Source organism: Hippocampus zosterae, chromosome 11 (assembly GCF_025434085.1).
Source record: "Hippocampus zosterae strain Florida chromosome 11, ASM2543408v3, whole genome shotgun sequence".
Classification (NCBI taxonomy): domain Eukaryota; kingdom Metazoa; phylum Chordata; class Actinopteri; order Syngnathiformes; family Syngnathidae; genus Hippocampus; species Hippocampus zosterae.
Window position 1 is genome coordinate 6,692,079 of NC_067461.1, and position 22,781 is coordinate 6,714,859.

Sequence of the window (22,781 nt, forward strand, 5' to 3'; positions counted from 1 at the left end):
AAAAACAATGGCTATCGAAGACAGCAAACACAGATGCTGGCCACAAAAAAAAAAGGCATATCTGCACGCTCCATTTACTGCATATGCCAGTCATGCATCTTTATTGGGCAAAGTAGTTTAACTAGATATTACAGCTGTATGAAATTTTGGAATTTAAACATTGTCTGTACAGGTAATGATGGTTTGTTGTTTTTTTTGGGGGGGGGGGTATTATATTTCCCCTTTCAAAACACAGGGGAGGGAAAATTATCAAATCTGGCAGAATGGTGAAATTTGACACTCAATAGATTAGAATTCATTAGTAAGTCTTGCCTGGACATAGCTTTCCCGTTTTGGTTCACTACCAACTGCAGCTGAACACCAAAACAAAAATGAAATATTAAAAAAACAAAAAACAAAGGTAACAGTGAAAAAATTGACATGTTCACAACACCAAAGTCAACACGACATGGAAGAACAAAGAAAAAAAGTGAAAGGTTGAAGAAATAGTGATATGCCAAAGTAAAATAAATTGGAGGTTTCACGTAAGGAATCACGATGATTTGGAAGAAAGTTGGCGAGAAATTGGACCTTGAGAGGAAGCGACAGGCTTATTGGCCGCCTTGAACGCTCCCTTAGGAACGCCGATGCAACTGTCATCATCGTCATCGTCGCCATGTAAGCAGCTGAGGGCGTTCAGCTGGTTTACTATCTCTGCAGACCAACGGGGCCGCACGACAAAGAAGGACGAAGAAGAGCAGTTGAAGACGTTGAGGAAAGCACACAAAGAAACAGCAAATACATCACGTTTAGACGAAGATGTGCCAAGTGTAATGAAGCGGCTCCCAAACTGGGGGGTGTGCAAGAGCCATTAATCGGGGGTCCGCAACATAATTTCCCCATTCGGAAACCACTGTAGAGTACAGTTCAGTTGTGTTTAACTTTTATGTACAACACATTCACATTTCACACTTTAAAACTGTTTGTTTTGAAATACTTGAAGTACAATTTAATGGGCTTTTTTTAAAAACTGAATCAATGTTTCAATACAGTTTATAGGATAATGAAGGTGGAAAAATGTCTCGCCTGGACCCAAAATGCTTGAGAACATCATCGGGGAAGCTTGTAGGTACTGGTTGGTGGGAGTTTTTGGCTTTTGCTTAGCGAGACGCACGCTAAGCGAAGCGTGGCTGTAGGCGCTCGATGCGCACACATACAACAGAAATAAAAGAGCGCAGAGAGAAAGCGTGAAGCTGAACAGGAGGCGGGAGAAAAGTTGGATTAGGCTGAGCGGGAAGGAGGGGAGGACATACGTTACACCATAACATGGATGTACGCACGGTGTGATTTTGAATAGAAAGTGTGAATACATTATGTTTGACACTTTTGTAAACAGTGAAGATTTTTTTTAAGGCACTGGTAGGGGGGGAAAGAGGCTGATGAGTGTTCGCACCACGTGGCAATTCTTCCATTATGCCAACTGCTGCCATACGTGAAGCATTCTGCGACGAGTTGGTCACCTGTGATCTTGGCCGCCTTCTCTTCCTGGTTGACCCTGTTCTCCTCGTCCTCCTCGTTCTCCTCCTCAAAGTCATCCAGGTTTCCAATGTCGGCCTGCTTCATGCTCATCAGGCTGGCGAGGCTCTGCATGTCCTCGTCGCTGGAGTGTGTGTGTGTGTGTGTGTGAGGGGGGGGGGGGGGGAATCACATCAATGCAAATGCGTATCATGCTTGTAATGTTTTAAAAAAAACACTCACAAGGCTATACATAACCTTGAGAGATTAACACGCTGCCGAGATGTGGAGAGTGGGGGTGGGGGGGTGAGATTATACACCGACGTACCAATGAATAAATGGAAATACTACAGTGTTGAATTTTTATGTGACTGGAAGACGGCGTCCGTTTCAAAGGATTAATGTAACGCCGCCTCCACCTCTGTCCTTTCCTAACTTCTTGACGTTTTCAAACCTTTTGTCTCATCTTGGCCTTCATGTCCTTGCCCCCCCGCCGCACATTATTTCACGCCGTCCCCCTCGAACGCGCCATCATAATCTCTCGCTCTCTGTGTGTCTGTGTTCTTTGTGTTTGGCGCTTCCCGGGTGCCGGGCTTCATTTAAAACGCCGTGATGGAGTTTGTTTGTGTGTGGTCGACATCATTCCCCGAAGGGTTAACAAGGGTTACGCGCCATCGACCCGCCGTCCGCAACACAACAAAGGCCCCTGCCAACGCGTGTGTGTGTGTGTGTGTGCCTTTAAATGAAAGTTATCAAATTAGAATGGACTAACGAGAGAGAGAGTGTCCTAAAATTAAAGTTGCTCCTCTCAAAGATGAATATGAGATAGCGAAGAAGAGAGGCTAGGCTGCAAGTGATTGACAGTGTGGGCCAAACTTAAGTGTATTTATTTGAATATATCGGTTGGTTTTGCATTTTTGTCCCACACTGCCAAAACATGAATGGTAGGTAAAGCGGAGACACTAAATTGTCCGTAGGTGTGTCTGTGACAGTGAATGTTTGTTTGTCTATGTGTGCTCTGCGATTGGCTGGTGAGCAGTTCAGGGTGCACCCTGCCTCTCGCCCAAAGACTGCTGGGATAGCCTCCGGGGTGGCCCGTGGCCCTAGTGAGGATAAGTGGTTCGGAGAATGAATGACTGAATCTCATCGGGAGCAGTAGTGCTAAGCAATATGGAAATGCCATTATTATTTTTTATTTATATATAATGTTTGAGTGATTTTTGTACCGTGAACTATTTAAAATAGTGGTATAAAATGGTAATTGGTTGCGTTCTATGAATGACCTGTTCTTATGCTAAACAGTCATTCATTCACCAGCCTTGCCAAGCAGCAACAACAACAACCAACAACCAGCGACGTAAGTAGGGAGACTCCTCGCTTCACAATTTAGAAATGTTCTTCAGTTCATGCCTTTTGGAATATGAAACGATCTTCAACAAATCGTCAGACTCAGTTGCCTCCATTCAGCCTTTGCGGATTAAAAAAAAAAAACCTGGATGACTGAATCCACACATCAAAATCATCCTGAAATAAACTCAAATAAATGGCTACGCTTGATGAATTGCCCGTCCCTAGTCTACGGTGTTGACTCACGTGGCTTTGCCCTCACGCAGGAAGATACAGGAGAGGGAGAACTGCAGCGTGGCCGACACAACCTTCTTGGAAAGCGGCTTGAACTTGAGTTTGACGTCCGTCTGTGTAGGCATAGGGCTGGCGTACTGCTTCATGTTGATGCTGCTAGTTGCCAGGGCCTTACGTCGGCCAGACGGAGACTCCTGTACGAGGAACGACATGGAAAAATGGTACGGGAATTACAATCCTATTGTATAACAGCCAAGTTTAGACAGACAACTTTTCAAAATTGGTTCATCACAGCTGGAACGGAAGACTCAGCGTTGATCAGCCTGTGCCTTTAAAACAGAACCTAAGCAGAGATAGGCTGTTGTTGCCCGCAATTCGATAATTCCATGTATTGAGTAGGACAGCGACAACTGCTTTTGACACACCAGGACAAGAAAAGTGGAAGTCTGGTCACAAAATATCTACATAGAGTGCTGTCACATTAATATGGTCAAAATGGAAGAGGGATAAAAAAAAAACTATTTGCTCGCACTTTTCTATCAAAAAGCAGCACACAGTTGTCAGTGGTAGATCACCGCCATCTTGTAGCCACTGTGAATGGAGCCTGGAGGAGGACCCCTCTCTCGTCAGCTCGAAGCACAAACAAAGCGAAAGCGGCGCTTTGGCACGACATGAATTGGAGAGCCCATATACATATACACAAACGCGGGGGTTCGATAACGCGATGATAGCATCCCGTAACATTTTCCCAGACGTCTTCACACACACACAAATCTCGGGAAGATCTAACTCTGTGAAGAAAACTCAATCTGGCGCCTTATCGCCAAGGTCCTCAGGGGATTTATTCACACACACGCACACACACGCGCACACACACACACACACACACACACAAAGAGTGAGGAATTCAGTGGTAAAGATGCTGGCTGGTCATGCTGCTGAAAAGAGGTAAAAGACAAGAAATATGTTGTGCATATTGTGGGGGTGTCAGAACAGGGCAAGCAATATAACAGCTTTGCACTCTAGCCAAATTCTGAAAACAAAAACAGTGCAGCTCAGCCAGTCTAGCGGACGTCAAAGCCAGCAACGCGTTTTTGGCAGTCATTGGAACCTTGACTTATGATTTGATTCATTCCGTGACTATGCTCTTAAATCAAAACGTCTTTCTACACTGAAATGAATTGAAATGCCACTAATTGGTTCCAGTCTCGAGATATGCAACAACAGTTTTTAACAGTTTTAGGAGGATAAAAATTGGATTTTACAGTATTGTACTTTATAGAAGATTATTTTTAGATTTCTCTTTTCGTTGCCGGTCCTTCCCTTTGGAATGGCCTCCTGTTAAACATTCGGCAAGCCCCCTTTCTGTCCATCTTCAAAACTTGTCCTAAAACATTTTTGATTCTTTGGCTTTCGACTGAGCATGTGACTCATCATTCTTTTGCTGTGTTATTGTGTTGACTGTTTTTATGTTATTAATGTATTGTTTTAACTAGCTTTGGTTTTAGATCAGAATTTTACTTTATGCACAGCACTTTGTATGCAGCTGTGGTTGTTTATTAATTTTTCTCCCCCCCCCCCCGTATCAACTTCCACAAAAATTATACATAAATATCTTCAGTTGTTAGTTAAAGTAATGCACGTTAAAAGGATAACAACCTCAAATTCATCAACAAAATCAATTGTGATATATCAAAGCGATAAATTGTGCGTGACATTAGGCGGATTGCAACCAAACGGGTGTTAAAGCACAAAGTAGAAACTAACCAAAACATTTAGCTAGATCCAATGAATTAATGTTTAGATTGTGAGCAACCAGCCAAAGGGCTTTAACGTGATCCAAGGAAGAAAGCATTACATCTTGGGCTAGATCTGTTTAACATAGTAAAGAGGCGCATTCTTCTTTTCTTTTTTGCTGCCATTGAATTTGGCAGGGATCGACGCTCTCAGACTTCCCGCTCACTCAAAAGGATTATGTAAAAACCGGCCTCTCTCAAGGAAGGGCTGTTACGGAAACTCCAGACATTCATGGAGGGGAAAAAAAAAATAATTGTGGAGGACATAAAGGAAAGTCGCCTTCCTGCAAGTGATCATGTGAAGAAAGCTTTCATGTCTGACGGCATTTCGGCCATGCGGGACCGCCCTGGTGGTCTGCATAATAAAAAATATATATACATATATACCAGCCTTCTGTAACTTCCACATCATTCGCCTGATTTGGAGGTGAACATCCTAAAATTAAAGCTGAAAGTCTGCTGTTGAAGCACATCTTTTTGTTATTGTTGTTGCTTAGAGACAAAAAAAGAGGATTGTGTCAATGTTTCAATATTTATGGACCTGACTGTAGGAAATACTTTGTGTGAGTTTCTTTGGCGCAAATACGTTTCATTCCTCCTACCATTTATGCCGTTTATCAGATGTTAAGGCTCATAAAAACGTTGGCTCATGCTAATCTGAGCTAACATGGCCGCCCTGCTTACCTAATGGCCTTGCATTTGTACTTCAAAATGGTGGACCTTCATCCAGCCTACCTGTCAAGACTTGGGCAAGGAAACTGGGGCTGGGAGCAGTTTTATGTAAATTTCATATATCATATTCACAGACAGATTTTTAGAAACAGCCAGCTAATCCGCTATATAGAAATAATCTATTTCAGTACTTTTGCTAAATCCCGCCAGCAGTAGCTATGTTGACGATAGCTTGATAAAGCAAAATTATTATAATAAATAAATAATAATAAACAAAATTATTTGTTTGATTAGTTTCACACGTGCGGGCATTCAGGAGACAACTATTTGAACACAAACAAAGTCATTGGAATATTATATATCCAACAATCAATTGAGAGTGTTTCGATCAGAAAGCCCAGATTGTCGATAACTATTCCCCCTCAATTTTACGTTCAAACACCTCCCGCCTATCTATTCATCTCTACCCACAGTCATCATGCCTTCCATTTCCCACCTGCCGCGGAAAATAATGAAAAGTACAGAAGAAAATCGGCCACTTGACATTTTGACGCTGACATTTGAGCCTCGTCGCTCGAGACGTAGCGACGTGTCCAAAGAACATCCCGTCTGGAGATGAACATGAGGGCTGAGAGGGAGGGGGGGGGTGGGAGAGGGGGAAAAAAGGACTCTTATCGCACCGCAGATTACACCCAAGCTATTATACTAAGCTAATAGCGCGTGTAGATACTTTATGAATGAATTTGCTAAATGCGGCAAACACTTAAGACGAAGGGGATTTGCTAAAGATGACAATGGCAACGAATAGAGCGAGGGTGTGAGGGAGCGGTTCTAATGGGAAATACTTAAGGACATGCAAATGAGACGGCAAAACAAATGACAAACATTTTGAGAGATTTGCACCAGAGCGCCAAAACAATGGAAATGGCCTTCTTTTCCCCCAGATGGTGCTTGTCAATCAAATATAAAAAGGTGAAAGGTGGGGATTAGAGTAACAATGTGCAAGATGAAAGGGAGGCGGCAATGTGTAAGTTTCATTTATGGCAGAGGATAAGACTATCAATATGCTTTCAGAGAATAAATAATAAGTATCAATACTTGTAGTGTGCAGAAAAATGATGATGATGATGAAAGAAAAACACCGGGGAGGGAGGAAAGGAGTGAGGGGTGGTGGCTGTATGCTGCCCCCTGGTGGCATCTCCTTGCAAATGAAGCACAAAAGAAGATGACAGTGAGGAAAATACTTTACTGACCCACCTGCAGGTGAAAATCCATGACAGAGAAAGAGACCATATAAAAAAGTGTCATTACTTATTTGAAATAATTTTACGCCCCCCCCACCCACATTATGCTTTACACTTGGGCTGTAACAACCGATTATTTTAATGATTGCTAAATTTCCTTGGGAAAAATAAAGAATTAAATTTTTAAAAAAACGTTTTAAATTCTGTCCCTTTATTCAAAAAGAGGACATCATTTCAAACTGAGCAAAATTGCACATACATAAATTAATGGCGGGACAGGTTTATGCCAGCTGGCCCTGGATCGATCCACAGATCCTCCCCTGGTGGGGGGCAGGGGTCAAGGCGCCGGTAGTGCCCAGGAGGTCCCGCTGAACCCCCTCTGCCCCAAAATGCCAATGGGACGGGCGGGGATGGGAAAAGGAGGGGCAGCGGATCCCTTTTGGACTGGAGCTGTGGATTAATTAGACTGAGTGCTAAACACGAGCTAACGTCTTTGTGAAGACCAATCATCTAATGGCTTTTTAACAGACAGTCAAAAGTCAATTTGTTTCTAATAGGAACAAACATGGACCCATGTTGATCCTTGAGCTCCAACGTTACACTGCCTGCTGGGAAAATCATCACCCAGCTTTTGGGTCTCTCGTTGGAGACAACCGCAAAAACACCCGGTTTAGTTAAAAGTGCTTCGCGGCCAAGTAGATCGCAGAGGAAGAAGATGCCGAAGCGATACGCCGCAACGCTGTCCGGAAGTGATGAATCGCATCCAGCTGATGATTATCGGACTTAAGCCTCGATGCCGCCGTGGAAACAAAAACAATCCTGAGCAGGGCGCCGACTGGCAAAGGACAAACTGAGGTCACGGCTTTTCAGACTGTTGACGGAAGCGCAGGAAAACGTTTGGTCTGTGAAAAACAAGTTGCCAGTGTATTCATTTTTGTATTTTATTCACTTATTTATTGATAAATATACTATGCAATGGGCCACATTGATCTATGGCCATTTCTGTTGTATCTAGAAACAAAAACGGAATGGTTCGAGACATTTTAAGACCACTTCCAACAAATTTCGGTATGTTCCGTTAAAAATTGACGTCTATTCATGAAAGCTATGAAAATGTACCGTTTGTCAAGGTGGAAGTGGATTAAACGCCCCACCCCGCCACATCCCTCGAAACTTGAAAGCAGGTTGAAACGTCCACTGAGACATAGCAACGATGTAACATCTCTTTCATTTGCATTCATGCCATTTAGATATAACAAACAATAAACTCAATTTGGTCTTCGGGATAACCCTCGGGGGAGTGACGATTAGCCCCACATCCCGACACCCTAAATCAGCTGCCTGTGGCTGGAGTCAGCAGATTGGAATTGCTTGTGTTGGTAATGGTGGTGGTGCGTTGGGGAGTGTGTGTGTGTGTGGGGGGGGGGGGGGGGGGCACGGTGCCATTGCGCTCCCCCTCAAGGTCACAGTTATTGGAAATAGAGATGTTTAACGTACTCGCATCTCTCTTTGAGCGCAAGCACAATGGAGTGATTCCTCTGCGACTCCCCTGATAACTGATAGCGCGCCAGCTTTACATCGCACCTATGAATGCGGAACTATAGACCACATACACACGCAGATTAAGACCAATCTATATCCGCTATTATTATATCCAAGGATTTTCTCTCTTTTTTTTTTGCCTCAGATGTGCGTATGCATGTATTAAAGGCAACAATGGCCATAAAAAGGCATGCCAAAATTACAATTACAATGGTCTTATGATTGATGCAGCGATGAAGGAGCTCTCGCTTTTCTCCATTTTCAGAGTGATGCTTCAAAAGATCCTCCTCCATTTGGTGCATTGCTCTGTGCTCAGTAGGCAAAATAAAACTTGATCGTTTTGCTTAAAATACCTTGTTCCAGTTGGGACTCATTTGGGCAGTTTTTTCCTAGTAAGGTTGGTGAAAGTACTGCCCAAAATTGCCAAAAAGGCCCCAAAAACTGTTTCATCAATCCAAAATGCAAACTGTGTTTTAGCAGGCATGGCTTTTTGAGGAGTTTAGTCATGACTGAAACGCCTCCCAAATTTCAGACTGCTAAAAGAAAACGGCTTTTGGGCCTGAATTATCAAAATATTCCAGTAAGACAACTTTGCCTTTTAATGTCCCCTACAAATGGCTGCAATAAACTTCATAGCATTGGGGCATGACTTCATGGGGTCTACTCATTAAAACACATGCACCATATTTCTTGCTCTTTAAGGAAACAGTCTTCTGGGATTCAATTGTTCTCGTAAAAAACAAGTATATTTTCGAAGGATTCCTGAAATTGACCCCAAAATGACCTTTACAAAACAAAGTGGTAAATTTTGGCTTCTTGAGACGTTCATGTGGATCTACTGATGATAACCATACAGTACAATGTAAATTTCCAAAGAGAAACTGGCCTCGGGGGCCGACCCCACACCCGCCCAAAAAAAAACAAAAACAAATAAATAATCCGAACCCTCAAAAATCATTCCCTCATACTGTCAGTCAACAGAAAAGTGAGAAGCAAAAACAAACAGTGAAGGAAAGGTGAGAGGACGACACACAGGAGGAGTGATTAGTCTCCACAAGAGCAGGATTAGGCTTCCTTTAAAAATGTCAGATTACAGCAGCTGTGTTTTTTTTTTTTTGGGAGGGGGGGCTGAAAAGAGTGACACTGAGCTCTCTCATGACCTTGTTTCTCTAAACACCAAGGTATGCGATACTAACTTGTTTCCTGCGCTGCCCAATGCCAGCTAGATAGCAACACGATGCGCTTATTGGACAGAATCATAAGAGAAGCCCCTTTCATACAAACAATCTCAGACTTTTTCACACGGAATGCCGTCATGAGAAAGAGAGAGTGAAAATATTTGAGCAACAATGTGAAATTTGATGTTCTTGTTTTTTTTTTTTAAAATGAAATGGTGATCAAAATATTTAGGAATTAGCGGGTCATCTGCAACACCCTTATTCCGAGTTTGTACTTTTCACACAAAACGTCACGAGGAAAAAAGCTGTGAGGAAACGTGTGACAGGACCTCTACTTTTTGACTTGGTCGGCATATTTTTGTTACTGCAGGTTAAGTAATACTAACCTGCAATCATCCAACGTGTTTGGGGGAACCTGGGAAATTTGCAAGACGAATTCATCATTCAGTGTCAAACACTTTCACACAGGAGCGAACCAAGAAAAACTTTGCGGGGTTGTCGGAAGGGACTATTTTGCGAGTCATTATTTGGTGTATTTCTGTTACAGTAGGTGAACTTGATATCAGAACTTGATATCAAATGATCTATTTGTTGAAAAATGAGTACAAGACAGCAAAAAAAAAAAAAAAAAAGCTTCCAGAGTTGCTATCTGCTCTCTCCCACCCCGGCCAACATCATCTCTGAACGCCGCACCCCTGCCTCGTCTTATCGGCGTGTCCAGAGTGCGCTCCTCTTTCCAGCTATCCGGGTCTTTCTTTTTGGGTGGCCCCTGGTGTGCCCCCCAACACGCGCTCAGACCGGCAGCGTACTCTTCAGACGGGGGGCTAATGGGAAAATAAATTACCAGCCGGCAAAAAGCCCTGGCTCGGCACTTCTGCCGGGTGGAGAGCGCGGTGTGCGTTGGGGGGGGGGGGGGGGGGGGGGGCTTCAGGAGAGAAGGAGTGGTCAGGAAATGGGAAGGAGAGAAGGCTAAAAGACAGAGGTGGATATCAAGGGAAGGGGAAAGGAGAAAAAGATGAAGGGGGAAAATGGAGGACGGGGAGATGTGGCAAACCGGGGGACGGGAGAGAAAGGTCGACGGGATTATAGCTGGGAGTTCATTCCCGTTCTATGAAGTGCCTGCTCATCATTTTCCCGCCATTTCACCATCGCTTGCCATCATCAAGGAACAAAGCGGCAATAACATTACCACACATATAAACACCCCGTATATAGAGCCACCGAGCTAACACCCTCAGCTATTGCTATCTGGGATTGATTATTTCCCCTGCATGAAGCAGAACCTCCGATATCAAGCCAGCAGATCGCCAATTGCCCGCACTCGTGTGACACATGTGTGTGTTATACATAAAATTCTTATTTATCCAGATATTTCAAGATTACGCATCAATTTTATCTCATTCTCACAATTAGCATGGCTTCAAACATTGATTTTTTTTGTTGCTAATTCATTACAGCGGCATCTAATGACAACGTCCTGGTAAATCTGCAATAAGCAGATTACGCATATTCACTGGCTTCTCACTTTAAGGGTGTGTTTGTTTAAGGCATTTTTGAGATGTGGCGGCGGGATGATAGGGCCCTAATCCAAAGCAAAGCTGATTTGTGTAAAGTGTGGGTATGTGTGGAGAGGGAATAGGGTGGTTTGGAGATGGCCTGTGACAAGAAACAATTGCCCCGAGTGCGAGTCTGCCTCTGCGGTGGCCCTGCTCTGTGACAAAGGTGTACTCTCCATGCTAAGTGACAAATCTGCGGAGACAAAGAGCATTAGCGGGGGCCATGCTCTGCTCCACTGACTCCGATTGTTGAGCAGTCAAAGAGAATCTAATATGGATTTTAAGAAAAGGAGAAGCAGAGATTAGAATGAAAGAGAAACAATGAACACCTTCCGCCGAGGGGGAATTAGCCGAGGGATTGGATAAGGAGCCGGTGTGCCTTGGTGTGCGCGCGCGCGTGTATGTCTGAGTGTGTGTACGTGGTTGTTCTTTGACTTTTTTATGTTCCAAAAGAACAAAAGGGCTCCGTCGGTTTTGTTTATGTACAGACAAAAGCTTAACACGCTTGTGGTACATAAAAGAAGAGACGGAACGTGTTTCAAGTGTCTTGCAGTTAGACTTTAAAAAATTGCAATCACTTGCTTCAATGTTGACTCCAAATTGACGGTGCCAATGTGTTTCTTTAGCTCGGGGATTCTCAAATGGTTTGTAGTTGCTGTTTTCAGTAAATTGTTTTATATTTATGTCCTGGATCCGTTTTCATACGAATGTTTACTATAATTATAACTTCATGACAGTTAACTGAAGACTGAACCCGAATTCCAAATTAAAGTTCCAATGCCACACGATTTGTTTTGTTTTTTCACACTAAGAAAGTCTATTAGCATTTAAGCCATTTTTAGACCGCCAGCCATGAATTTCAAGACAGCAAAGATAAAAAACATATGAGGTTGCAGCTCGACAGTGGCAGAATGTCAAGTCAAGTACAACTTTATTATCAAAATGTTTTTAATAACGGATTAGGATTTTGAAAATCTGCAGTCATGGTGAATAGTGACAACCATAGATGAATATTATTGTTCGAGACTGTTTTTGAATTTATGTGAAGAGATTTGGCAAAACTGACAAGCTGGAATTTTTGTTCAGATTTTCAGCAAAAATGAAAAGAATTTGGTTTGGTAGAAAAAAGAAGTTGATTGTCTTTAGTCGCCACAAAATTTGGGCTGAAGTGCGCTGTACCAGGCCCCCAGGCCTTGAATTCAACATCTGTTCACATGTTTTCAAAGTCTGTTTTTGAACAAAATGGTTTTGTTTCCTTTGTTCCTAACAAGTATGTTGCTTGCATGACTTGTGGCACGCCTAATACAAGCATTTCTTTTACGACTGGAATGTGCCCTTCCTTCGCCACGTACCCCCCCCCCCCCCCCCCCCACACCCCCGCCAACCACTCTTCGACACCCAAAGGCCTTCGAGCGCCAGTCACCTCAAATTCCTGACCCAGTCACCTCTGGGTGTACAGATTTCTATCCCCAACAGAGACAGCGCGTCAACCCCCCCCCCCCCCCCAAGAGGGGGCTGGGCAGGCCGACTGTCAGTGGCCGGCTTAGCGCTGGCATCGGAGCACGTCACAAGACCTCATTCATTGCCACTCGGCAGAACAATCGCCTCTGTCTCCCAATGGCTGCGCCTGCGTCTGACTTCTCTGTGGTGCTCGAGCAGACGCACACACGGAGGTAATGTCAAAGAAAGTAGCACATGACTGGAATTTTGCACAGCTATTGGTTTGGAAGAAACATATGCTGCCATCCAAGCAATGTCTTTTTCATGGACATCAGTGTTTATTTCAGCAAGAAAATGCCAAACCACATCCTGCACATTACAACAGTGTGGCTTCGTAGTAAAAAGACTGAGGGTACTAGACTGGCGTGCCTGCAGTCCAGACCCGTCTCCCATTGCAAATGTATGGCGCATAATCAAGACTGTTGAACAGCTAAAGCGGTACATCATGGAAGAATGGGAAAGAATTCCACCTACAAACAAACGCTTCAACAATTAGTATCCTCAGTTTCCAAACATTTATTGAATGTTTTGGAAGGAAAAGGTGATGGGAGACAGTCGAACATGACCGTCCGTGTCCCAGCTTTTTTGGAGCGTGTCAAAGCCATAAAATTCAAAGTTAATGATTTTTATTTTTTCTCAAAACAAAGTGTGTAGTGCATTCAATTAAACAGGTTGAATATGGTTTTCAAATCATTATTTATGTTCAACACTATATCCCAACTTTATTGGAATTGGGTTTCAAAGTAGCTAGAGCACAAACGCATGTGTGCGATGACTTTCCACCACAAACTAGGCACCGATCAAATTTATGCATTGAGGGCTGTATTATACTTCTACGCAGTGCTCAAGCACAAACACACACACACTTTCCACTGCCACTACCAAAAACCTGGTATCGATTTTGAATATCTGGAGAAGCATGCATCAGTGGTGCTCGAACATCAATAAGCAAAACCTGTTTTCTACGCAGCACTCAAGCATACAATGGCACATGTACATTCCAAACAACTCATTCATCTGTTTGGCTTCTTTCGCCTCAACCGTCACCACCAATGCACGCACCAGCCAAGCGGGTCAAGCTTGTGGATAAACATGGGGATTTGCCGGCTGCGATATTTTACGGGCGACACGGGCTCGTCTACATCGCGGGCAGCCATCTTAAGACGCGCAGAGGCAAAATAAATAACAGAGAGGGTGACAATAACTCCTCTGCTGCTATCGTCCGTTTGGCGCCTGGGATGGGACAAAGTCAGCAGTCAGAATGCAACACTGGGCACCAGAAGTCAACGTAGGAGGCGAAACCAACCACGAGGTGACAGAGATGACCGATAGTGGAGTAGACACACACACACACACACACACCAACATACACAAAACTACGACAGAAACTACCGACCTCCTTATATTCGCACCACTGCTGTGGGATACTTTCACGGGTTTGTCTGTGTTTTAAGATCGAATGCCGCATGAGAGCCAATGTGTATAAATGGAAGAGAAACAGAGTGTTTATTAGACAAATCAAACTGTGTGCGCGCGCTCGGATGCGTGTGCGTCGCAGTGTCTGGTGACATCTGCCGCGGTGTTGGCCAGGAGTCTGAGCGCAGCGGGATGCAGGAGCCTCAGACTAAGAAGATGAAAGCCGAGGTCACAACCTGGACCGGTGGGACGGGGAGGTGCACTCGAAAAGCAAAACACACACATACACACAAACACAAACAAAAAAGAAAAGCAACAAGGTAAGGAACATCACACAACCAACACACTCACAGCGTGCTGTTGGCTTACGGCGAGACAAGGACGTGAGACCACACGTACGCATGTGCGCATACACACAGGATGCTTTACAAGAGTAAAGCAGACAAAACAAAAAGAGACAAAATAGAAGGGAGGGGAGGCACAAGACAGAAAACTTTTTTTTCCTAAAGGAGAAGCAAAGCCCTTCATTGTCAAGGGCAAGCTGGTTTAATTCGCTTAATTTGCAGTTAATTACAGTACATACACAATTTTTTTTAAATGGCAACCTTAAAACTTGACGTGATCTGTTTTTGGGTGAAAGAGTCGACACTTTGCAGCATGTTTTAAAAAAATAATAATAATGTTGGCCTAGAGTACTGGTATCAAACTCAAAGCCCAGGGGCCAAATCTGGCCCGCCAGGTCCTTTGATGTGGCCCGCGAAAGCAAATCATGTGTCAACTTGCTAAAATCTGTACCGAAATGACAAATTGTCATATGTAATAAATCACGTTGAGATTGTTGCAATAAGTTTGTTATCCTGTTTACACTCACTTGAACAATAATTGAACAAACTCTTAGAATTCACTTGACTGTTTTCAAAACTAGTAATATATTAATTTGTTGTGTACAAGTAATAATTTTGTGGTTTCAATGTCATAATGGCCCTACGAGGAAAGATTTTTCAGCTAAATTGTTGAATTGAGCGGAGTGAATATTTACTCCCACAAGTCGTCTTACAACGTTCGTCCCAAAATTTCCTACTTGCGTGCCTAAAATTTCAGGTTAGGTACCACTGTGCTACAAGTAAAATTTTTAAAAAGCAAGTCTGGAGACATGCAAACACATGGTTTAATACTACACGATACAAGTACCAGATCTGGAGACATGAGTAGAGATGCCTCTTTTGTATAATGCACTTGAATAAATGTACACATATGACTTATCTACATCCACCTACAGTATTTGTTCCGTTTTATATTACGTATCCTGTTTGTCAATGCCTGGACCTCAAATCGCTAAGTCAAACTGATTGATGGTGTCATTTTCCATTTTTCTTCTTTTTCTTGATGCAATCTCTTCGCAGGCCTCGATAGGTGCTGCTGCTTTGGTTAGCAGTCGAGTTAAAAACAGGCTCAATTAAGACTTTAAAAGTATGTGTGTGTCTATGAACTTGACCACAATGTTTTCAGTGGGGTTTTTTTCTGTGTTGACAACAATGCCGGACTGACTAACTAACACAAATACAGTAACGCAGGAACAACATTTGTGCCGACGCACGCACACCTCGTGGTGGCCCAGCCAGTCAGGAGACCGGCCATGTGACGGAGGTGGTGCGGTGTGGATTAGGGGTGCGCTAAGCCTATTAGGGCGACAGGAGGGACCACCCGGCCTCTACAGCCACCATCTACTACAACCCATGTAGACAGCACCCACCCCCTCCACACACACACACACATACACACTGATCAGAATCAGAATCAGAATCAGAATCAGAATCATCTTTATTGGCCAAGTATGTAGAACACACAAGGAATTTGTCTCCGGTATAACACGCTGCACTAGTATCATCGTAAACAACAAAATCATTGAACCATTTTAGAGTAACCACTAGTGATGATGGCCATTAAGAGTCTGGACAACATACAGACTTTTGAATGATTGTGTGACAAAATTTCATGAGTGCAAGTGCGCGCGTGTGTGTGTGTGTGTGTGTGCGCGCGCGCGTGTGTGTGTGTCGTTGCAAGGGAAGGGGCAAAGGGGGGCTAGGTCCGCCAAGAGGGGGGTAATCAGGAGCATCTGTTGCCTCTCCTCAGGGTGATTAATTAAATTAAGAGACACACAAACACACACACAAACGCGCGCACACGCACGCACACAATTATTGATATGCTTTGAACTCCAGCACATATATTATTTAAAATGAGCACACACGAGCAGGGAGAGAAAAAGAAAAAAAACAAACAAACAAACAAATAAATAAACTAGGCCATTTGAGCCCCCCAAACTACTTAAGAAATGGGCAAAATAAGCGAAAGGTGAAAACTTTGGAGACGGTGTGCGCACGAGGCACTCGAGTGCAAATTAATCCCGATTTGTCGGGCGCAGCGCAAAAAGGAGGAAACTTTTGGGATTTCATACTTCATACCAGCTTTTGTCACCTTTGCGTGAATAGCGGAGGGCTGAAATAATTGTGTTTTCCACTCCCGGAGGCCCGCTCGGCGCTCACAAACCACTGGCCTACGTAATGTGCTTCCCCTGGCACGAAGGAGAGGAGATACAATGCAGTGTGTGTGTGTGTGTGTGTGTGTGTGCGTGTGTGTGTGTGTGTTACCAAGTGGGCACTAACAGTGTTGACTGTGTGATTTGAAAATGGCTTAAATAAAGTCAGAAGCAAGACGCGATGTGGACGGCAAAGAGAGATGGAGTGTAGCAGCAGACAGAAGATGGCGGTCGTCGTGCGTTTATTGGTGCAATTCCGCCAGGAAACAGTATGAGCAATACATACATTGGCACAAAATTCTGTCAATGAGACAGAATTCAATTCAAAAAAAGAACTGTAAGACAGTGGTCCAGAGTCACCACACGACTCACAACAGAAATGTAGTGCTTTGGCGCCATTTAGGTGTGGCATCTTGGTGCCAATGAACTACTGTATGTTGAAATGAGGGGAGTAGCTTTCATTCGACAGAAAAGTAGTGCTTTGGTGTCATCTCTTGGCATTTAGACCTTTCCCGGCATCTAGGGACACTGAGACAATGGCGGCACATTTTTACATATATAAAAAAAATAAAGACTCCAAGGAGAGAACAATCTTTTCTATTGACGTACAGCAGACTCCAACAAAGAGCAATCAAAACATAACATCTCACTTATTGTTATTTTGAAAGACCTTTGAGCAGCAGTTTTAAAGGACTTATGTGTAACTAACTATTGGGCATTTCATTTTGCGATATCAATCTTTTTCAGACTTCTCCGGTATCTGAGGACAGCATTTCGACAGCAATAAATGATGCATTTTATTTATATGTTTGTGTCTCAGGGATCAATTCTTGTGCTTCAAAAAGGTTTGTATGAGTCAGGGGTGAGGAGGAGAGTGTGTCTCACTTGTAAAAGACACGACTTCAATATATGCTTCGCAAATCCCCATCCACAAAGTGAAGTTAGATTGCAATCGCTCTTTTTTTCCCCCTTGGTTGATATGCAGATGCTTGAGCACGTCCATCAGCACAATGCCTTAAAATAGAGCCGTCCAATCTTTGTGGACTCGCAATTTGCCCACCTTTTTGATAATCTGCACCTATTTGAAAAGGGGTGAAAGGCAAGGGTAGCGTGCAATTTAGAGATACTGCCGCGCCGCCACTTATACGGGCCGCCACCTTTCCGACTTGTCGTCCTACAGCTCGCCCTCACTTGATTATGCGACTGGCCTCGGCAGAGGAACAAATAGGCAAAGGGGTGGAAGAAAAAAAAAAAGGCGGCGTTTGACACTGCCGTTTTCAATGACAAAATACAATCTTGGCGGCGCCGATAATTCAACGGGAAGGGATTAGCCTCACGCGAGGTTGGGCCACCCCCACCGCCAGATTAAGACGAAGCCAGAGCGTGGGGATCTTAAATTTCATCATCTCCGGCGTTGGGGCACAATGGTGTATTCTTCGTTTTTCTCCTCTGTCGCCTGATGAGGGGTTGAGGGGAGCTCACCTCTCCTTGCACTATATTCACTCACATGTAACTGGCTTCAAACGGCATCGCATACATAGATGTGTGAAGACAGCTGATTTTAAATTTTTCTAGCACACGTGATAAAAATAATAATAAAATACACAGCCCGTACGTGTATCTCAAGGTTTTAACAAAGCGAGTGGACCAACAAACTGCTCAGTGACGAGTACAGCTCATGAAAGCAGGCCGCATTTTAGACGAATTATATGGGGAGACTACACCCTGGTGGTCAAATTGTACACAGCATTCACTTCTGAACTCGAAACAGGTCTTATGTGAATAGAAAAGGGTCAAAAGCAATAATTTCACTATAGCGGACAGAGATTTGATAAGTTCGACCTGTATTTACAACTTGTTTTGTTCCGAATCAGTTTTAATTATTTTTAAATCATTATTTTGAAATGTATTGGGTTTCTCACTTTTGCATCAGACTGAAGAAAATTAGTATTTTTTTAATGAAGAGGCTTCAGGACTTTGATCTTTGCATGTTTTAAAATGTGTATTTTATATCTTCACGTCCACATACATACTTACATACAAACCCTGGACTGGTTAGCAGCCAATCACAGGGAGAATATACATACACACCTATGAACACTCTCTCAACCAGTGGTTCTTAACCTTGTAAAGGTACCGATCCCAACACGTTTATATGCACATTCACTGAACCCTTCATTAGTGAAAAATAAAAATATCAAATAAAATGCATTTATTAAAAACTGAAAAAAGTAAATATTAGTATGACGTATACGTTTTTTAATTGTGCACAAAATGAACCAGCCAGTGATGGCCAAGCGTGCGTGTCATAACGAATTTGACATATTGAGTCGGGTGTGTCTTAACCTACATGGCAGAGGCGCTGTCGAACCCCTAAGACTGATTCACCGAATCCAGGTTAAGAGCCACTGCTCTAGACTCTTCAAGAAGCAAATTGTTTGCTTGTTTTTGGAATGATGAAGGATGCGGGGGTGGGGGGGGTTGTTTCAGACGCCACTGCTCGGCCGATATTATTTTTACCTTGAGTTGCAAGCAAACATTTTAGGTCAAGTGCTCTATGTGGTGGTAGACATCACATCAAAAAAGAGGCTCAGTACAACTACCAGTCAAGGTTTACTGTCTACTTCAGGAAAAAAAATGAATTCCATGTTGTGTGTTCAACCTAAAGCACGTAACTTTGCCTGACGAAGGTCCACAAGCTTCCAGCTAACACACAAAGCAAAACGCAATTGGGTTGCCTAAATTAACTCGCAAATTAAAGTCTTTGGGCAAGTCACCACAGTAGCAAATAATCCTAACAAAACATCTTTGTCAGAAGTAACATAAATCCTTCACATACTTCAACAAGTATTTCAAAAAAAGCAACTCGCGTGATAAAATGTGTCCATCGAGCCGCATTCCATCACAGTGAAGGTGCGCGACTAATTTCTGTACTGTCGTGAAAGTGGTCATTAGTCCGGTATGCAGAGACCAGCCCAGAAGAAGTCGCACCGCCTCTCTTTGCTCTCATCGTCTTACCCGTCTCCCACGCTCTGCCCGAAGAACGGCGGCTGACCTGCTTGTCATGTCTGCCTTCTATCAAACGGGAGAAGCCCCCTCCCCTTTCCCCCCAAGCACTTTCTTATGTTGTCTGTTTGATGTGCACAAAGAAAGTGACGGGGGGGTCAAAGCGCCAGCTCACCTGGCATTCTTCATCTGCCGCTGACATTCTTGGGAACATGTCTCGAGTGAGGGCTATCGTAGAATTGAGTCACAAAAGTATAGAAAATGAATGCGGCAATCACTCGTATCGTCTCTGGATCAGTCACATTTGCAAGGAGCAATGATGCCAATGCCGTATGTAAGTTTATAACTTAAAAATGATGTTTACATTGTAAGGCATATGTATTATTCGCGATTGGTCAATTTCGTAGTGTTATTATATTTTGTTCTACATTTGTAGTACAGTAGTATAACACTTTTTGAAGTGAATGCGCTTTAAATGAAAAAAAAACTGGACCACGAACCTGCGACTGGCTGGCAACCAGTTCGGGGTGTACCCCGCTCTACTGGCCGAAGACGGCTGGGATAGGTTCCAGCATGCCCTGCGACCCTTTTGAGGATAAGCGGATCAGAAAATGGATCGATGGATGGATGGTCCATAAATAGCATGTATTTGTCTCAACTGGTCCGTGACACAAAAAAGGCTGGGGACCACTCCTTGTAAGGAGAAGACGCTCAGAACGTGAACGAATGTATTTAACAAGACACTCCGTTTTCATTGTATGCCAAAGCAATTGAAATCTTGCATCAGCGATTGACGTGTAATAGCACTTTGTGACCACACGATGGGGGTATCTGCATGTCTGATGGAAAAAAACTTTTCAAACATGTATGATTTAAGAATAAGCTTGGTTAACGTGGAAAAAAAAAGACAGCTAATACAAGCATGATTAAATGACTCACATTCTCAATGACAAACGTCCATTCTTTGTCCTCAAACTCCTCAGCATGAGGGTCCTGCAATGGTACAGAGAAGTATTAGATTATAATTAATGACAAAAAAAATTAATTTTCCGCAAAATAATACAATTAAAATACAGTTGTGGCTTGTTTGTCAAATTAGCAACGTGTGTTCAGCTTCTCACAATACAACTGTATGTATTTATGTCTGTCAACACAAGAAGTTCATTGTATTCGTCCAGGGTGTAACCCACCTCCTACTCCGTGCAGATCCTCTCAAGCACGTTGAATACATGTTCAAGTCCCATCAAGTGCACAAATCATGTAACTTTTTTTAATTAAAGCCATAATTATGAATTTATCTAAAGCGAGCACAAAGGCTTGTTTATCAGCCAATCGTCTTGCTTAAACTCAACTAGGATAGAGTCCACCACTCTAACAAATACGACCACTACACAAAATGGATGGAAGCATGGACATGTACAGTAAACACTTAAGTGTATTCTTTTCTGACTGCGATCTGTAAACAATTAACAATCAAATTGCTTACTGTCAACTACAAGGGTGGACAACACACACACAAACACGCCAAGTTGCCGCAGCCACCGACTGTAAAAGCCTTTCCACTTGACCGTATTGTCCTCATAGTTTAGGTGGAGGACAGTGCCGAATTACTCACAAACAAGATACGCAAGCAGTAAGAGTAATGTATTACGTTTGAGACACAAAAATACAAAAACAATAAAATACATTTTTAAAAAGTACCTTAAAGAGAGTGACTGTGATTTCAATGTTCTCCGGTACGGGCCACACCACAACCCCTCGGTAGGGGTTTTTGATGCCAGGCTGCCAGCTGTGAGACTGCAAGCCAAGATAAATAACAGTCAGCATTGATTTATCATCGAGGGGAAAACGTGACATGGCCTATTTGCAATGTTGGAACGCCCTCTAGTGGACAGGATCAATAACCCAAAGCGGTACAGATTGAAACGTGCAATACTGGAGAAGGTAAGTGCAAACCTTGGAGGATTTCCGTCGACTCCTGCGCGTCCAAACCACCACCAGTTTGTCCGGTTGCCTGAAAAACGTTTCAGGATAAAGTTTAGTGGGGAGAGGGAAATGAGACACAGTGATTACCCTATTACACAGAGATACTGCAAAATTTGATATTCTCTCACACAAGAAGTCGGAAAATTTTTCACCACCTCAAATTGGAGATCCTAAAAAGATTGAAACTATCATACATAAGCAACAACTTTAAAACTTATTTCACAAAATGGTGACTTTTTCACTTTAAAATTCTGCGAAATTCCAATTTTTCAACATACAATATTTCCCACAAAATTCAGAACTTCATACGCCGATAAAACGGAAAATTTTAATCTCTTTCCCCAAAGAGATCCCCAAAAATTCCAAAATTTCACTCAGCATAAAGTTCGGAAAACCCTTTTTTTAAGCACTCTTAAAGGGCTATTAAGACAACAGTAAGAATTACATTTATTTGGATTCATGTTCATTTGGAAATATTATTTGAGGGGTTGGGGGGTATGAATGCTTAATTTGTAGTTGTTGAAAAAGCAAAAAGTAAAAATGTGGGATACTGAATAAAATGCCGGAAAACGTTGACATTAGTATATGCCACAAATACACACACGAAGAGGAAATTTTGAAACACACACACACAAATACACAAGCACATCACTGCTTGCATTAATAAATGAAGAGAGGCTGTCTTTGTCTTGTTGCTTCGCAGTAAAGTAACAGACTTGCTGATACATGCAGAAATTGTGAAACATTTAATCCTTGTTCCGTATTGCTTCGGCATTACTAGAAAACACGTATAGTCATATTAGGGTTCAGTGGGGTGCATGAGGATGTTGTGGCGGCCCAGACCTTCCTGTGAGGTGGGTGGAAGGAAGTATTTCACTTGCAAACAAGTTCATTGGAGGTCAGCGACAGAGTGACAAAACACTGTTGAGTCACTATGTCAATGACGGCCATTTTGAAAACACCAGAAATGTGAATGAAGGTCTCAAAAGTGGTTACAATCAATTAATATATTTAGACTTGTGAATCCTCACCCCCTCACCCCACAAAAAATAAAAATATGACAAATACATAATATTACGAATACAGAGAGGCTGTACCATCTCATCTGGGATGTCATAGTGGGTGCATGGCTTTAAGAAAATATATTTACTTGAATATTTTTATTCCCACATCATGACTCTTTGATGTCTTCCCATTTATTTTAGCACGAGCGGTCACTCCACATCCTGGCAAACAACTTTTATGAGACAAGGGGAGCGTTTGTGTGAACG

The 22,781-nt window shown here is 42.9% G+C and overlaps 1 protein-coding gene across 4 annotated transcripts in view; it reads right to left on the reverse strand.

Moving 5' to 3' along the window:
• ehbp1 (EH domain binding protein 1) overlaps nt 1–22,781 on the reverse strand; it is a 102,854-nt gene that overhangs the window by 75,620 nt on the left and 4,453 nt on the right. For 2 of the 4 annotated variants that reach the window (XM_052080153.1, XM_052080150.1), the window contains exons 3-8: nt 21,481–21,538; nt 21,226–21,321; nt 20,464–20,517; nt 3,088–3,269; nt 1,500–1,639; nt 571–693 (exon numbers count right to left, since the gene is read on the reverse strand). In XM_052080153.1, coding sequence (XP_051936113.1) covers nt 571–693; nt 1,500–1,639; nt 3,088–3,269; nt 20,464–20,517; nt 21,226–21,321; nt 21,481–21,538 — 653 coding nt within the window. Of the gene's footprint in view, nt 1–570; nt 694–1,499; nt 1,640–3,087; nt 3,270–20,024; nt 20,238–20,463; nt 20,518–21,225; nt 21,322–21,480; nt 21,539–22,781 lie in introns of those variants that run through there. The other 2 variants (XM_052080151.1, XM_052080154.1) reach the window with 2 other exon arrangements.